At 42.2% G+C, this 18,718-nt stretch overlaps 1 protein-coding gene across 2 annotated transcripts; it reads right to left on the bottom strand.

Moving 5' to 3' along the window:
* Nucleotides 1-453: 453 nt before the first annotated feature.
* On the bottom strand, nucleotides 454-16,130 carry PGAM5 (PGAM family member 5, mitochondrial serine/threonine protein phosphatase). Of its 2 annotated transcripts, none has more exons than XM_028710900.2 (6): nucleotides 15,658-16,130; nucleotides 9,456-9,634; nucleotides 8,117-8,242; nucleotides 6,548-6,636; nucleotides 5,778-5,911; nucleotides 454-1,776 (listed from the first exon to the last, which is right to left on the bottom strand). In XM_028710900.2, exons 1-6 carry the CDS (start codon nucleotides 15,930-15,932, stop codon nucleotides 1,626-1,628), a joined length of 954 nt encoding a protein of 317 aa, XP_028566733.2. In that variant the 5' UTR covers nucleotides 15,933-16,130; the 3' UTR covers nucleotides 454-1,625. The 2 variants fall into 2 exon arrangements, with proteins under 2 accessions (XP_028566733.2, XP_028566734.2); XM_028710901.2 differs by having other exon boundaries at nucleotides 5,778-5,908.
* Between the last annotated feature and the right edge of the window lie 2,588 nt (nucleotides 16,131-18,718).

Genomic DNA, 18,718 nt, shown 5'->3' with positions numbered 1-18,718 from the left:
AAGAACAGTGGGGGCCCAGTACCTGGTGCTGCAGAGTGGAGCAGCAGCAGCGCCCAGAACAAGAGGATCCATGGAGCCGGGCAGTGCCAGCCATGGGGCTGGGGGTGTGCAAGGATCCCCGTGTGTAGGGAAGGGACTCCACACCTGTGGCGAGATTGCCATGCAGATCCCCTTGGGTATGCTCCATCAGTGCCGTCACCGCTTCCTGTTCCCACGGCTGCACTGAAAAGGACTCTAAATTCAGGGCTTGGCACCAGCTCAGGAGTTTCACCCCTTCAGATCTCCCCCACATGCTTAGAACTTACTCCATTAGCAAAATCATGTACATACAGCACCATAAACAGACTAAAAACCAGCCCATAAATGCTAAGAGGTCAATTGTTGGAGCATTATTTACCTGAAGAGAAAATAACCACTGCTATTTTAGCAACTCTTGATATCAAGGAAGCCTCATGAAAGTTAATAAAAAACTATATTTGCAGATATTTTACAAAGATAACTTTGTTTGCATTGATTGAAAGACAGACCACCACCTTTTTCCAGGTAGCATTTCACCAACAGCAGATTCCATTTCAAAAAGTAGTTTTGATACATTATAAAATGAAGACAAATAAGCATGCTGAAAAAATAGTGCAGGCTATGCTCTTGGGGGTGGTAAGGAGGCGGCTCACTTCTAAATTTAGTTTAGCACCCGTGTCCCCAGGTGTGCTTTGCCTCAATGGGAATAATGACAAATGACATGTAACCATAACTACTGCTAATAAGTCCAGGCCTTGAAGAGTGGTTCATTTCAGACTTTTACACTAATTGTGTGAGAGGGGCATTTGTAAAGCAAATGAGAACACTCATTTTCATATAAGAACCATCGTATGTGATACTGAAGGGCAAGAAGAAAAGAATCAAGTCCAGTCTCCTTTTAGATAGTCTCTCTTCACCTTGGATACCATCGTGAGAAGGGCTGTTCAAGCAGCCATTGCAGCATCATATTCTACTCTTGTTCCCGCCAACAGGTGTGTATGGCAGGGGGACACCCTATAATACATGCCTTTTGCACATTTTCAGTTTCCAACCTTTGCTCTAAAAGTAACAGACATGTAAGGGAGTTAAATTATTAAGTTATGAAAACTCAGCCACAATTGTAGTTGCTGAAACCGCTCTGCCAACTCTTGCTGATCTAGCAAAAATAATTTTGCCGATTACCAATGCAAATAATTGCTTTCTAATCCTGTGGTATTTCTGTAACCTCTTTCCACGGAAGAGAGGGGGAAATAATCTCTACACACAGCAATATGCTTTGGTAAGAAGCCTGGGAACCTTTCTTGTTGCAGCCAGGCAAGTGGCACCCTTAACATGAGTTACGTATGTAGATTCTCTGGTTTTAGGTTCATTCATTAGGTACTGCTGTAAAGTCTCCATTTTAATGGAGCAGGAGACTGTACTGCAGAAGTACTTTGTGGAAAGTGCCAAAAGCACCATGAACACAGCAATGCTGAACAGCCCTTCTATTTACAGATAAATGAAGTGGGGGAAAGAGTAGGCATTCACTGAGTACACTGTGAAACACAATTTCCTACCAAGCCATAACCTTGTACACAGCGGCACCAGCAGTGCCAGAAAAGGCCCACTCAGCTGCGTGTGATTTTCTCAGGAGGCATAAAGCCTGTGTCACCGAGCAATCGAAGCGCCACTTTGCCACTAGGGCGGATGACCAGGTGGGTGATGCTGCCATTGTTGAGGGATATCCGAAGCCAACCTTCGGGAGGAAATTGTAAAGCTCTGAAAAAGATAAGGAAAGCAGTTACTTCAGCATTTTGAAATGAGTTGTGCTTCTTTTCACTGTTCTTTTTGCATAGAACACATTAGCATTTCAGCTGCAATATGTACACGATAGCAAATTCAGAACAGAAACACTCCTACCCTTTGCAACTGAGAAATAAAAAAGGTGTGGTTTTGGTGGGGTTTTTTTACAGAAATAAATGACATTGCAAGCACAGTAAAATCCTTCTGATTACAAACCTGAAGTCTCAGTCACAATGGAGTCCTCCTGCCCTCTTGCTTCCACCCCACACATTTGGCATTACAGTAAGCTTAGAGATACTACTCTCACTTTCGGCAAACACCTGCCTGCCGCTTGCTTTTGATGGCTAACTTGCTGACGTCCCTGCTTCAACATGTGCTGCCTTGTACAGATCCCACCTTACTTTTAACAAGCTGAAAATTCCCTCCAGGGAACCTTGCTTTGCCTCAGGAGTTATCCAAAACTGATTAACATTCCTACAATTCACCATAGCACTTTGCAAGTTGCAGGTACTTTAAGTGGGAATGAGATTCCTATAAGAGGCTGGATTCTACAGTACAGAGCACAAGGCCATCCAAAGCATAAGGCCATCCACTGAACTGCACTTGAGTATCAAGGGTCCCAACTTCAACCTGAGGCTCCCAGTGGCTATGAGGGGCTTCCTAATCAGCAGCCAGGGCCAACTTGATATTTTTCATTTTCATTTTTAGGCTTACTGAGGGATTTTAAACTTCACCCAGCAAAACCATAGATAAGTTTCCAGAGGCATCACACAAAGAGGTGAAGCCAGCTTACCTATCCCTCATCTCCAAAGGTGGTTCACCCACCCTCACCATCTAGTGACTCAACCCCAATTCATAAGGTAAATTTATTCCAAGCAAAAGCAGCTTTTGGCTCTTGCATTGTATGAGATTATCACTTCCAGGTAGGAAGAAGAGATAGCCGATGGAAATAACAAATCACCATGAGCATCAGTGGAACTGATCTTAGAGATAACCTAAGAACATAAGAGTCTACTAGATCAGGCCAATGGCCCACCTAGACCAGTGTCCTGTTCTCACAGTGGCCAACCAGATACCTGTGGGAAACCAGCAAACAGGATCTGAGCACAAGAACTCTCCCCTGTCCTGTGGTTTCCAGCAATTAATAAAATCCTACTTCGATTTAGAGGCCCAATACATTCAAGAAAATACCTAGCACACACAGTAAGAAGATGGGCTAAGGTATTTTGCCTGTTAATTGTAAACGTGGAAGAAAAATATACTCTGGGGAGATAATTTGTGATTCTGCAGTGAAAGGCCAGATAAATGAAGATTTAAAGTTACCTAGTCTTCTTATAACACAATGGTGAAGTCTGCGTCCATTACATTTATTTAAAAAAACACTGACCAGGTGATACGTTAGGACAAACAAAAAAGTTACAATGTAGTCAGCAAGCCGCCTTATGTGAAACAATATCAAAAGAGAGAGGTGGTTATGTGCATAGAAGAAAAGTCCCACCATAGACCAATATGTAATTTCAGAAATGTAAAACATGGAATTTCATTGTGCCCATATAACATTTGTTAAATTTCAAAATTAAAACAAACATTTGGGATTGTATGAACGGTGAAATGTGGGAGGGGGGAAGAAAAAAGGTTCATTGCTTCAAGGGGTACAGGCTATAAATACTTAAATGAGTGTGCCCAATTTTGAGGAAGGAAGCAGACCTGCATGATCTTTCCTTTGACCTGAATTCCAAAGAGATACATTAAGTTGAACAGTAGTCCCAGAAACTAAAGTAAACTGTTCTTTTAAGTTAGTGTAATACTCAAGTCCAACGACCGTGTCCATCTTTTGCAAGAGTCAGTTACTACAAATCACTCTTTCAAAAAATGAACATTTGTTGGCATAGCTTGATAGTTAGAGGTTCAGCAGAAAGACATCAGTACAACTCTGAAACCATACAAAGAGCTTAATGTACCATCTGTTTCTACATACAGTACACTGAAATATGGTTCACACATAAACTACTCATTATGCCTTGCACTGTTAATCTAGTTAGCCAGCGCAAGCACACATGTCACCCTCTATTTGAAATGTAATATAACAGATGTGTACTAATATAGACAGGATATTAAATATTAAAGGAAAGCTACACAAGAGGTTGTTATGGAGGTTATAATCTAGCAAAAGGTCAGCTGACACCCTAGGTGTTAATATGCAACTAAGAAGGCTTTTAACCTCTCTATGTGGCAATAGTCATGTCTCAATGTGGAAGGTTATAGGAACAGGACCAGCCTCTTATCAGGCTTGCCCTACATGATATGACATTCCTCAAGGCAAATCCCTATCCAGAAGAAGGTGATCTTATCAACTTTTGAAATTTCAGGTCTCATTTGCTTTTGCAATGTTGACTGCCAGCTCATTTCTTACTTATTTGCAGTACACTGTTAAACAATGCAGATAGGTGCATGAGGATTGCAACACGATAGTCCAGCTCAAAACAGCTGAGCTGTGATGGAATATTTTATCTCATACTAGCTATTCCTACCTAATGTTTCTTGCCTATGCAAACAAAGCAACTCTAAACATACTCAACTTTCTGAGCTCATAATGTTCAATACCTCTAATATATGGATGGCATACTGGGCTCCATGTCTCCCAGAAACGTTTAAGCCTCCCAGAAAACTACCACTGCACATATTTTCAACCACTCCTCCTGGATAGCAAACCCATTCTGAGCACACACCACCCCAATGGAACCTGTGAATAGGTAATTAATTCCTTCACAGCATAAAGCCATCAAGGTGGTGTACAAGATTAAAAACATAATCTCTAAAAATAAATTCAACAAACTCTAAAAACAATAAAGTCATCCCTATGAAAAAAGCAGCAAAACTACCTTTTCAGATATAGAATATTGGTATTCCACACATAACTGAGTCACAACCTGGGCCAACTCCTTCTTAAACTGAAATTTATTCAGTAGGCACCTGAACATCATGAGTTTGGAGGGTACAGTCGTACCTTGGTTTTTGAACAGCTTAGTTCAAGAACAACTTGGAACTCAAACACCGCAAACCTTGAAGTAGGTGTTCCGGTTTGCAAACTTTGCCTTGGAAGCCAAACTTACGGCGTGGCTTCCACAGCTTCCGATTGGCTGCAGGACACCCCTGCAGCCAATCGGAAGCTGTGCCTTGGTTTCCAAATATTTTGGAAGTCGAACAGAGTTCCGGAACGTATTCTATTTGAAAACCAAGGTACAACTGTAATTGATTCCAGAGAGCTCAAACTTCAGCACTAAAAGCCCAAGTATGCAGTGCAGGCTAAGTGCACTTTAGTTATGGATGCTTAAGCCTGTATGCTCTGTTCTCATGCTGCACTTCCAAAACAGAAGCACTTAACTAAATTCAGCATCTCTTTATTTCAACCCAAATAGGTCTTCAGAACAGTTCAAAGAAACCAAGGTTACACTGTCTTAGAAGATGCAACCAAAAATGGTAGAGTTGAGCAGGATGTAACATGAGGGACAACTGTACATCTCTCAAAACATTTGATGCCAGAACGGAAATCCAGTTTCACAGCTCGGGGGCAGAAGACCTGCTAGACAGTTACTTTGGATTTAAGTAATAATTTGTTTTGCTAACCCAAACTTCGGTCCAGGATTTGGAAGTTCTGCAAGCAGAGCAATAGATAAGCTGCATTCTCATTTTTCCATTTCTAAATTTCATAATATGTTTAGTATGGAACGTCTATTTGTTTTTAAATCCCCTACTCAAAAATAGAGATTAGAGCAAAGCTTCAAGTTAATCTGGCAGTCATATGCTCTCTGGACAGCTGTTCATTTTACTGTGCACACACCCTCTCCAAATAACTCAAATGCATTTGATTGCTTAAGTTAAGGGTTAGCACATTATTGTTTTGGCCATGAAGAGCCAATCTAAACTATATCAGAAGGTTTCCCATACCCACCAGTTTGTTTCAATGCCATAGTTACCTGCAAACTATGTAACGAATGACATTAGCATGACAGACGTAGATTTCATAGCTATCCTCTTCCTGCTTTACATCAGCCCTATGAATGTAGTTTCGGAAGGCAGCTTCAATCCGAGCCCCATCTTCATAATACTGCTAAAAGGCAGATAATTGGTTATTGATGTATATATTTAAACATGCACAAGCTTTTCATCTTTAACTTATCATTAGTGTTGGCTACAGAAAAGGATTTTGACATTTCTGATCAAGATACAGAGGTCATTATCCAACTTCAATAACCTGCTGGGATTACTGCCCTACTGAAGGCTATTTTTCTCCACCATCTGAAGCCCATCTTATCAAGAGAAATGGACTTCCCAGAACATACCTCTTTTGGACCAAACTCAGTGTGCTGGGTCTTGCCTTTTAAACTCTATGCAGCCTGGACACTGGATAATTTATAGGAGGTGCTACTAACTGTGCATCATCCTGTTTATTAGGTCATTAATCTGGGCTTTGTTCTGTGTTTCCTCATTCACCGAATTCAGAATGATTAAAGAAAAAAGGCAGGACCTTGCTGCTGTGGCTCCCATTCTTTAGAGTTCTCTCCCTAGTGATATACTGAAATGTTCATTCCTTTTGCTGTTGTTTAATAAAATATTCTGTTAATCAGCTTGTGCCACTTTGGGTGGATTAGCAGACAGAAGAAACCTGAGGAAACTTGTCTACATTGCTCTAAGTAAAGCCAAAGATTACACAACATTAAGGCAATTGCTTATACAAAAATCTTACCACAGCTTCTGGCTTCCAGTGGGAGCTAGGAGGATTTGGTTCAATTGGAGCTCCTTCACGCAGAAGGTCAGTGCTTGATTTCTTCACCCCTGGAGGAAGAAAAATGAAGACATGCATTTCAGAGCCTTGTCTCCAGGGCCATCTCTGACATTAAACTCTAGATCTGCATCTGTACAAAGTAAGTTAGCATATCAAAGGTGCTGCAAATCTTTTATTACCCTGATTGTAAACTCGTGTTATGACAAGCAATGAAGAATAGTGCATGGCCTGAAGGTTTTGTGCTAGAATGTACTCCTTGTACAAGTAACGTGCATCATGTCAGAGCCGGAGATTAGGAGAAAGGGTCTTGTTGGTGACTTGTGGAAGTCAGTTGGTAGTTCACATCTCAACCAGTGTGATGTATCAGCAGAGTATGTGCAGCACTCAGCAGAGTCTTAAGAGATTTCCAGGTTCCAGCAGCCAGTTTCTTCTAGAATTCCAAGTTAAGGGAAAAACTCCTCCCACTTAGTTCAAAGTAACAAAGAGTTTATTGTCTCCAGACACAAGACAAAGCTAAGCACTACTACCTACTATGTACATTTCTTCTGGTCCTTGACGTAAAGATATATCACCATGCTAGCTAACGCTGCTGTGTAAAACCCATAACCTCTTCTCCCAACTCTCACAGATTCAGTCAGACAGCAAACAGGACAATATCAGGACAGGCGCAACATCAGAACAGCACCAGACAAGATGTCACATAATGAAGGCAATGCCCCAGTGGCTATTATACCTGTCTCTACTCGTAGGCATATCTCCTGAACCAATGGAAGGGTGAACGACTCAGCAAGTCATACACTTGAGCTTGCTCTGTTGCTATGGTAACCCAGTGCACCTGCGCTCTTATCTCAGAACATCCAGACACGGGGGATCAGAGTGGTTCCCCACCACTAACTTAGAGGAAAGAATTTCGGAAAACCTCTGCAGCAACACCTTGGTAGTTCAGTCGGTAGAGCATAAGATTTAATTTCAGGGTCATGTGCTCAAGCCCCATGTTGAGCAAAAGATTTCTGCATTGCAGGAGATTGGACTAGATGACCCTTGTGGTCCCTTCCAACAGTACAATACAATTCTATTATTCTATGTACTAATGTTTTCTTAAACATATCACTATGTGTTATTTCCCACATTTCAGTCAATATTGGTTCTCACACAATTAAAATTAATAAACAGTAAATATATTAGGAATACATGGGAGGTGTTTATCAAAAACATTTAACAGGCCTTCATCAGAATATTCCAGGGCAGGCAAACAATTCACGTAACACACAAATGTAGTGTTGTTGTTTTTTTAATGACATAAGGGCAGACTGAAGACATAAAACTTGGGAACAAAAAAAAAAGCCCAAATCCAACTAAAATTCCCCATCTAAAATGCCTATGCAAGGGCTTAATCAGGCACCATATGTCAATGCTTTGATTCAAGAATGCACCCAGCTTAGTCTGCATGGTCCACTCTGTGTTTATTAAAGCCACACTGTCTATTTAGAACAAATTATGTTTCCTGATTCAGCAAGAGAATCCACTCACCAGGAAGATGCTTGCTGATGATGTTGGTTGTTTCAGTTGCTCTGGTCATAGAAGAATGGACAATTTTATCAAATTTCAGTCCCAAGCTTGCAAGCCTTTGCCCTGTCAACTCAGCTTGTTCACGGCCTGAAAATTAAGGCGATGTATAAATTGCAATGTGTCTCTTTTAACACATTCGGGGGGGGGGGGGAGGGAATAAGATTTCTACATTATGTAGACCTTTTGTCCCAGCACAATGATACACAAACAGTTATTGGCACTGTTGTTCTTTCTACTTGTATCTTCATCCAAACAGATACAAGGAATTTCTGAGTATGTGGAAGTACAAGCAGAATTGCAAATGGGGCCTCCTTGCTAATCAAGGGTTTGTTTAATCAGGAAGAAGGTTGCATTGTATGTAGAACTATTTAATAATATTGTTATATATATATGTATATATAAATATATTATAAAATATATATGTATGATGCTTTATAGCAGTACAAAATTATAATCTAAAATTCAACAGAGGATAAATAAGTAGAAGGGAAGGGTAGCGTAGGCAAGTGTAAAGAAAATATATGCATTTGTTTCAGTTACATATGCTTAGCCTTGGCAACAGGAATAGTTGCTAGGAGATGGGAACTAGGGTGCTGAGCCAAAGACTATATGGAAAAGGAGGGCTTTGAAAGATTTGAAGAAGCAGGGGGTGGGGCAACATACAGGTATTCTGGGAGGCAGTTCAAAGCATACCAATCAGCAAGGGTGGGATCTTCTCAAAGAGTAGGAAACCTTCACATGGATTAGGGTAGTCAAGTACAGGCAATGAGCAAATAAGAGCAAAGGGATGAGAAGCAAGGTAAAGAGGGATTTGAAAGCCACTAGACTTAGTGATTTGATTAATAGGCAAGACCAAGTGAACCTCCAGAGAAATGCTGCAATATAAAGTTTTCCTGTGCATCAGAAAAGCCAGTCATGTTGGAGAAGAGGGAAAGAAATAATGTGTCCAGCTGTGCTCCTTACTGCAACAGCAAACTAGGCCAAATATTGCTCTTCCAGCATTGCAGAGAAGGCACCGGGGGCAGAAAAGGCTAGGCAACAGACTTGGGGATGAAATGACACAGCTACTGCAACTATTTATTTACACAGCTGACCAACAAAAGTTTGTAATGCCTAAATGCCAATTCACAGTGGAAATAATCTACCTGTTAAGAACAACACTCTGGTCTCTGCCACGAAGTACTAAGGGTGACTGAATAGTTTCCCTACCCCACATTTTAACGAGAGGCAATCAGTAAATAAACTGGCAAGTTTGCTTTCTCCCCCAACTCTGAGGTATGAAAGGGCCAGTCATACGTACCAAGCTTGGTCAGAATTCTCTCTTTATCACTGTTCCCATCTGTGTTGTACTGAGAATGGCGTATGAGGAATATGTGTCTGGTAGCTTTTGCTTTGTAGTGGGCTAGACGAGATGAGTCCTCCTCTTCCCCCGTCTCTTCATTTTTCTTTTTCAGGTTCATAAGAGCCAGTGGTTCTCTCCTGAAAATCATTTTGAAGTTTATATTTCTGTATCAATAAACGATGGGGCAGAGGTAGCCAACATAGTGCTCACCAGATGTCTGACTACAGTGCCCATAATTCCTGACCATTGGTCATGCTGGCTGGGGCCAGTGGGAACTGAGGAGTCCAACAACATACATAGAGCTCTATGTTAAGATACCCCTGTAATAAGATAACTGGACATGCAAATGAAGTGACCCAACAACATCCTTTTCAGTGTCAAGTGTTCGCTTGACAAAATCAACCAGATTTACAGTGGTACCTCTGGTTACGAACTTAATTTGTTCCGGAGATCCATTCTTAAGCTGAAACCGTTCTTATCCCAAGGCGCGCTTTCGCTAATGGGGCCTGCCTCTGGTGCGCAATTTCCATTTACATCCTGGGGCAAAGTTTGCAACCAGGAGCAGCTACTTCTGGGTTAGTGGAGCTCATAACCTGAAGCGTTCATAACCAGAAGTGTTTGGTACAGAGGTACCACTGTAACAATGCTCACATTATATCCCCCACGCAATCCCTCATTAAGAAGTTCAACATCTCAATAATGTCTCATTTCCACCCATTGAGAAAGGCAGTTTGGTGGCAGTTTGTGAAGCCAGAAAGAAAAGGCAGCAATGCAAAGCTTGGGGAGTCTAGTGCAATGAGAGATTTAGAGGTATGACTGGTTCCCAAAGATACACTTTTAGACATACTAAATAACTGAGGCATGAGTCTGCAATGTGTGCGTAAAAATACATACAGCAACTAAGCACAGTGCACTACAACTACTACAGCAGGCAGATAATTTATTAAGTGGTCTGCCAAGATCCTCAGCAATTTTTAAGTGGTCTATGGTGGGGAGGGGTTTGGGAACCACTGCATTAGTACATGAACCAGCCCTATACCAAGACGCATCTTCTGAAGCAGCCATTTGAAGTTTCTCAGTATCAGTCCAGTGCCTGAAATTATTAATCACTGTATTTTCACTGGTCCATTAATGCACCAGTTCAACCAATATCTTTGGATCTTTTCTGCCAACAGGCCACAATATTGTAGGTTTTCCCATCATCCACCTGGAACATTTTCCCATTCTTTCCCTTCTGTTCTGATTTCTCACAGCTGTTTCAGCTTTTAGCAATGAGAGGGGAAATTCTTGGAAGTAAATATCAGCTTATGTACTCAAATGTGGTTTTTTAAAATTTTGGAATATTATAGAAGAGTCAGTTATTTTAACTTCTGGAAGACAAAGTGGACTGGCACAAAAGAAAGTATATATAAGACAGCCCTATCACACAGAACACATTAAATATTGATACATCTTTTTGATGATGTTTATGCTATTAATACATTTCACAACAGCAATATAGCAGCACCAAGTATTTCTCTTCTCACATACTTTGTAGGGGTGTGCACCAACCACTAGATTTGATTCAGACCCCGATTTGGTGCTTAAGAAACTAACCCAATTTAGCTTGACCCAGTTTGAATCAGATTTTTTTTAAGGGAAGAAATTATAAATGCTACTTGATGAAGTTGCTACAATAGGAACAACTTAGTTTCCACAATACAACTAGCACAACTGCAAATACATGCACCACTTAATGCAATTCCAAAGTCTGGATGTTAGAAACAAGCCAGAACTGTACCCACCCCACATATTTTCCTTTAGTTTATTTACAGATAGTCTTATGTCCCATTCACACCCAGAAGTTATCTTAGTACTTAACAGTTTAAGCAGAACCATGAGATAAGAGGTATGAGATACAGAACAGAAGACAGATATGTATGGCCTTCACAGCTTTGGGGAAGGGCCATAGCTCAGCAGAAAAGCATATGGGAGGTCCCAGGTTCAATCCCCAGTATCTCCAAATAGTGTGGGGGGGAGGGAGGTCCAAGCCTGAAACCCTGAAGAGTTGCCGCCTATCAGTGTTGACAATATTGAATTAGATGGACTATTGGCCTGGCTAATTAATTTTGATGAGCTCTAAAAAAAAAAATTAATATTAACAAAATTAAGAAAACTTGAAGAAGTTTTAAAATGAAAAATATTGGCCTGGCAAGCAATATAACTAACTGTTCATTGCTATCAAACCGATCCAAGGAACTTCTCTGCAAAGTCCTCAGGGACCCAAAGAATATTTATTATATATATTACTTATAAAATTTGTATGCCATCCTTCATCTGAAGATCACAGGGTGGTTCGCAGCATAAAAGTTAAATGTGCTAAAAATTGAAACATGCTAGCAAGGCAAAATTTTAATACCAAAGTTTACAATTCTAGCATATGAGCTGACACGTGATTGTGCACCTGTTCTTAGTTTACCTATTCACTGCTCTCAGAACGACTTTGAAGAAAAGCTAGATAGTATAGACTTTGACGTGTGAGACAGACAAGTGGTTTTTCCCATGGTGGGTACAGTTGAGAAGCTGCAGTGTTGTGCCATAGAAGGGAATAAGCCAAGTTTGAACAGATGTCACCAAATGACATATCCGTAATAAGCCTCTCATTTATTTGTGCACACATCTGCAATGTGTAGTGGTGCCAAGCCATTATAAAATTAGGAGGTGGGAGGACTTTTGCTCAGATTTAGTGTTATTAAACCAGAGATAGAACCATCTGGAAAGGAATTAAATAAAAGTATAAGCTTAGCACTTCCCTCTAGTTCAGCCTTCCCTACCCTGGTACTCTCCAGATGTTTTAGACTACATCTACCATCAGCCCCGTGGGACGCAGGTGGCACTGTGGTGTAAACCACTGAGCCTTGGGCTTGCCGACCGGAAGCTCAGCGGTTCGAATCCCCGTGACGGGGTGAGTTCCCGTTGCTTGGTCCCAGCTCCTGCCAACCTAGCAGTTCAAAAGCATGTCAAAGTGCAAGCAGATACAGTGGTACCTCGGGTTAGTAACTTAATTCATTCCGGTGGTACCTCAGGTTAAGAACTTAATCCATTCCGAAGGCCCAGTCTTAACCTGAAACTGTTCTTAACCTGAAGCACCACTTTAGCTAATGGGGCCTCCTGCTGCTGCCGCGCTGTTCTCATCCTGAAGCAAAATTCTTAACCTGAGGTACTATTTATGGGTTAGCGGAGTCTGTAACCTGAAGCTTCTGTAACCTGAGGTACCACTGTATATTATTTAATAGATTTATACCTGATCTCATCAGGAAACTTTCTGTTATTTTGAGATTCTCCAAAGGTTCTCTAACCCCAATTATTAAAACGTCCTTTCACATCCAATACTGGTGTAGAAGACTCCTAAACTGCCAGGAGTCAACATAACCACCTACCGTAAATATGTTAAGTGGGGAATTATATTTGCATTGTTGTGGCATGGTAAAGAGTCGAGTTTATTAACAATGAGTGCTGAATTCATCATTTTGACTCATCACCATTCTCCTTGGATATTAAGAGAATGAATCCACATCCTGCTGAAAATTGCTGGGTATACTCCTCAATTTTCATTTTCCACCCCAGGCACAGCTGTGAAGCATAAATACCAGTTCAGGGGCAGACATCCATTAGGGTTTGTTCACATTAAGCTTTCATAAACTCGGCAGACTGAATGCAACTTCTCCTATTAAGTTTCTCAACATTTCTTAAGGTGAACATAGGGAAGTGGCAAGAAGTACAAGTGTGGTTCTCAGATATAAGTTCAGCAACCGCATCTCACAAGATTTACCAGAAGTCTGTCTAAATCACATATTCACAGTAACATACATGTGCATTTCAGCACTGCCTGTAGTTAAAAGCTGTGTAAGAAGCCATCCGAGCCAGTACAAGCCACAACTAGGGATGAATCTTGACCTGTGGCAGAAATAGTTGAAAATATAAAACTGCTTGCTGGACAGAGGTGGGTGGGGTAGCAAGTGCTGAGTACAAGTGACCATCAGGTTTCTGGGCACCCTGAGCATCCAGATACAATGGAATAAATGTTTGGCAATAAATACACTGGATCACGTTTACCTCTTGTCACTCAAGTTGTTAGTATGGGGAAACTACAGCCAAATTAGATGCAAATTAATGCAAATTAGAATGTACAACCATAACTGAACACTGAAAAGATGGGAGAAAAGCCTGCTTGTAAAAAATACAAGTTTGTTTTTTGAGGTATTTTTAACATTTTGCAATCACTGAATTGATTGGGATTCTCTCCCAGTGAGAATATGGGCCTTATAATCAATGTTAAGAATGGCAAGCAGGGAATCAAATATGGTAGGAAACAGATCTTGTGTATAGACTGCATAACTCTCCAGGAAAAACGGGGAGATAATCCGTTCTAAGATTGCAATTCAGTAAAGTTACTCAAAGTGTTGGGGTTAAGAATGTGCTTTTGTTTAATTAGGCTGCAGATATTTTAAAAATTGTACTTTTTATTAGAGGTACTGAAGGGAATGGTTGTGTTATATTAGGAGAGACATTTCCCACCTCTCCACTATGAAGATTGCCCGCTGCAACAAATTCAGGCACTAACTTAAAACATACATCTTTCCTGCAGAATTGCATTTACTCACATGCACGTTTCATCAACTAAGCCCCATTCAAAATGGATAAATTCTATTTAAACAAGTTATTTTTATTTGGACTCCTAGCTCATACAAAACAAAGACCCCCACATAGCCTTCATTTGTGCCAGGGCAGAGTCCCTGCATCTGTTTATATTATAATAATATAATATAATAACTCCATAATAAAGATTACACAACACATCATTAATGAAATACACTGCTACAGGATGTAGAGGTAGTGAGGAACTTAGATGGCTTTCAACAAGGATTAGTTAATGGCTCTTAAGCCACAACTACTTGTTCCCATATACAGTGGTGCCCCGCAAGACGAAATTAATTCGTTCCGCAATTTTTGTCGTCTAGCGAATTTTTCGTCTTGCGAAGCACGAAATCCCATAGGAATGCATTGAAAATCAATTAATGCGTTCCTATGGTCAAAAAAAGTCCAAACAAAGCCAAATTTGGTACAACAACAGTTTATTAACTGCTCTTTAAAGTCACACATACTGTAAAGAGCAGTTCAAAAATTGAAGGGAAAATAAATTAACTTTATAAACAAAACATGTCTTTGTTTTTAGACAAAGAAAACAAAGTCGCGAGACGTTTTCGTCTTGCGAAGCAAGCCCATAGGGGAAATTCGTCTTGCGAGGCAAATCGAAAACGGAAAAACCTTTCGTCTAGCGAGTTTTTTGTCTTGCGAGGCATTCGTCTTGCGAGGTACCACTGTAGCATTCCCAGGAGTTATGCATTACCTTTGGGCTTTGCAGCTTCCTGGAGACATTTACCTGACTTTTTTGGGACACATGGACTAAATGACTTTTTAGAATCCTTATTTCGGCAGATTTATGTTCCACTTTTTTATGTTCCACTCTCCCTTATTCCCGAAGCGGGATTTCTCGCCATATTTTGTATTAACATGACGAAGGGCCTGTCATCCCTGTACTAGACCACGATAAAGTCAATCAAAGTTGTACCACCAACTCTGATTTATCAAAGTATTTCTGCATCACGATGTCTTAAAACACCAGAACCTTACAACACAAAACACCTATTACAAAGCACATGATCTACCCCCCACTCCATGCCCTCAAATACATGTAATTAAGAGGCAGCAGCTCCTTAAAGCAAAGGCCGGGTAAATCCACCCCCTCACTTTTAGCAACACTGCACTTCAAACCCACGAAATCGTCTGGAGATGCAGCTCTTTCGACAATCGGGAAGAGTCAGCGTTTCATTTTTTTCACTTTCATTTTCTTTTCTGGTGAAGGGAAAAGCACTTTATATAAATAATAAAGCAACCGAACGATTAAAATATGGCGATGGCGAAGTCCATGGGGGGGAGGGATAGCGGGTTGCCAACAGAGAGCAGCCTGGCGTGCTCCTGTGCTTTTGAAGGGTTGCCAACTTACGGCATCTTGGCCTTGTTCCTATTACCTTGGGGAGGTGTTTTTTGGGGGGGGGGCGGGGGCGGGAAATGGGATTTTCACCCGCCCGCAAAAAGGCCTGAAGATGCTTCGCTTTACCTGTCCCAGTTGTCGTCCCAATAGCCGCAGTTGGGCTTCTCCAGCCAGCCAGGCGCCGTGGCGGGGCAGGAGGCGGCGTTGGCCGGCGAAGACAGAAGCAGCAGCCCCGGAGGGGGAGCCGAGGACGGAGGCAGGGGAACCGGGGCGTCGCCGGAGCTTTTCCCCACCACCTGCTGCTGCTGCTTCCCGAGAGGCACCGCGGAGAAGAAGACAGAGCCGCCCGCCAACCCGCAAGCGGCGGCCGCGGCCACCGCAACGACCCGCCTGAACGCCATGGAAGGAATGAGGGAGGGAGGGAGGCAGGCGGCGACGAAGAAGAAAGCGGCGCGGAAAAGGGGCGCCCGAGCCTAAATAAGCGGCGAAGGAAAGGCGGACTGAGGGAGGAGCAGGAGGAAAAGGCAGCAGCCGGCAACCGGCGTCACACGCCCCCTTCACAGCGCCGCCCTGCCGAGGCGGGCAAGGCAGGCAGGCAGGCAAGCTGACTCCCGCCGTCGACGGCGCCCGGCGTGGGACAAGATTGCTCCGTCCCTGAGGAGAAAAGCGTTTCTGAAGGAAACTGGTGAGGAGGGGAGGGGGAGGGGGAGGGGGAGGGGGCGCCAAGCTCCACGCGCACGCGCTCTTTACCTCCCTTGTTTTTGCGCGTTTCTTTTTTTCATTCTGTTATATTACTCGTTCTCCAGTCTTTTTTATTTTATTTTAATCGAATAAAGGAAACGAAACAAACGCCGCGCCTCGCGTACGTGATGTGCGCATACAAAATGAAGATGGGGTGGGGGGGGGGGGAGAGAGCGTAAATACCGGTTTTACCTGAATATACACTTTGGAAAAGCAAAAGAATAAAAAGAATAAAACACTACCCCCAACGAATCTAATTGTGAGGAAAAGACTAGGGGTGGTGGGGAACCGAAGTCAGGAAAATACTAATTGAAATTATATATTTCTTTTATACGCCGCCTTTCCCCCCCGGACTGGACTCGAGGCAGCTGGCAGATAAAAATAACAACTGTTCAAAAACAAAAGTTAGCGTTCAGCTACTTCCCGAAGAATTTATACCAGCGTGTTTGCTTGCTTTGTTATTTGCATCTGCTCTTTCCCCCTTCTAACAGGAGTTTTCTGGGCGACATTTCTCAAGGTTAGGTCTAAAGCAATCAAAACACACTTAACGTATCCACGCCATGCGTTTCAAATGCATGCAATGCACACACAACATGAAGAATATTTGGGAACTGTAGTTTCTCCCTCACAGCTGCAATGCGTAGCATTCCTAAGTACAGTTCACAGGTTCTTTGAGAGAAATCCTCTGCTTTAAATGTGTGTCACAGAAAATTACGTGCACTGAATGTGATTTAAATGCTTCGTGTGGATCTGCATGGTTAGTGCAAAACTAATATAAAAAATCACACACAAAAAAGCAAAAAACCTCAATCAATTCCTCTCTCTTGGCTTTATCAGCACTATACATTTAAGGCAGTATCATACCACTTTAAATTGTCATGGCTTCCCCCAAAGACTTGGGAACTGTAGTTTCTTAAAGGTGCTGCGAGTTGTTGAGAAACCCCTATTCCCCTTAAGAGGGTGATGACCACAGCATTTACTCAACAATCCACAGGCCTAAAAAAAGGTTTCTGTGCCTTATTTGGGTTTTAAAGGTTGACTCCAGTAACGCGAAGACAATTGTGTTGACAATCACTGCTGCTGTGAAAAGTATTTCAATTGTAGGGTCGCAGACTGTACTTCTAGCAGTTCATTGCCAATTAACTCCATCTTCACCTGCCATGTTTATATGTATGTGTATATATCACACATAGCCCCAAAATATTATTTCCAAAGTAGGTGAAAGGGCATTAAAACAAAGTAGGTGAAAGGGCATTAAAAGTAGGTGAAAGGGCATTAAGAGCCAGTGTGGTGTAGTGGTTAAGAGCGGTAGTCTCGTAATCTGGTGAACCGGGTTCACTTCCCCGCTCCTCCACATGCAGCTGCTGGGTGACCTTGGGCCAGTCACACTTCTCTGAAGTCTCTCAGCCCCACTCACCTCACAGAGTGTTTGTTGTGGAGGAGGAAGGGAAAGGAGATTGTTAGCCGCTTTGAGACTCCTTAAAGGGAGTGAAAGGCGGGATATCAAATCCAAACTCTTCTTAAAACAACAAATAATCTTAAATATAAGCAAGTGTAAAGTAACGCACATTGGGGCAAAATAATCTGAACTTCACATCTTGGAATTTTCATAGCTGAATGCAAACGCTGACCCAATGTGCAGTTGTAGTGTTTTTTTAAAAAAAGATAAATTCTGTGGTAGGGATCATTACAAAAGTGATTGATAATAAGACTGTCCATATCATAATGCCCTTAGACAAAGTGTGACTGCTCTTGGAATACAATATTTGTTAGACTTGTAGAAATTGGTTGCGGACTTCCGGTGCTGCGCGATCGCGTTACAAGCGGGGGTTTTACCGAGAGGGAAACCCCGGGCTATTTTGGAGGATTAGGGGGTGTTTCAGGGCGCGGAAGCCCCCCGAAATGTCTCTGGTGGGTGTCCAGAGAACCTGGTTCCCGTAGCGGCGAAAAGCGAGCGGCACAACCGTCAGGTAGCTCCAAAATTGAAGCGAAGAGTGCGGCGGTGTTGCTCAGCGGTCGAGGGAAGCCATTGCCGACCTCCATTTAGCGAAGCCCCGAGCTTGTGGTGAAAGCGCGGTGCTCTCACTTAAAAGAACTCTGACTTAAGAACTTTAATTTTGGCGAAAATACCAATAAGGAAGTCGGAAAAATAAACGAAGAAGCAAGCGGAGTTCAGCCCGAAAACGGAATCTGCTTGACACAGCGCGACTCCAGTGCTGGGAAAAGTGAAAGTGAGTTGCCTTGGCGGATACCTTGTTTTTCTCCTTGCTTATCTCCCTTGCAAAAAGTAACTAAGTAAAGTAAAGACTTAGTATCAAAAGGCTTGTGGGAGGAAGGAGGAGATCAGGATAAACTGGCACAATGAGGAGCCCTTGAGGAACAGAGGCCAAAATAGATGAAAGGAGCACTTCTCCCTCTTCCTGATCTTAAAACGCTAAGAGAAGAT

Source organism: Podarcis muralis, chromosome 16, assembly GCF_964188315.1.
Source record: "Podarcis muralis chromosome 16, rPodMur119.hap1.1, whole genome shotgun sequence".
Classification (NCBI taxonomy): domain Eukaryota; kingdom Metazoa; phylum Chordata; class Lepidosauria; order Squamata; family Lacertidae; genus Podarcis; species Podarcis muralis.
The sequence above is the reverse complement of the archived record's forward strand: the minus strand, read 5'-3'. Positions and strand labels throughout refer to the sequence as shown.

What these genes read in the sequence shown, in the direction of transcription:
- PGAM5 (XM_028710900.2), bottom strand. Translation starts at nt 15,932, where the DNA reads ATGGCGTTCAGGCGGGTCGTTGCGGTGGCCGCGGCCGCCGCTTGCGGG. An exon ending in TGGGACGACAACTGGGACAG is followed by an intron (nt 9,635 to 15,657) that starts GTAAAGCGAAGC and finishes AATGATTTTCAG; the next exon opens with GAGAGAACCACTGGCTCTTA. An exon ending in CATCAGCAAGCATCTTCCTG is followed by an intron (nt 6,637 to 8,116) that starts GTGAGTGGATTC and finishes TTCTTCCTCCAG; the next exon opens with GGGTGAAGAAATCAAGCACT.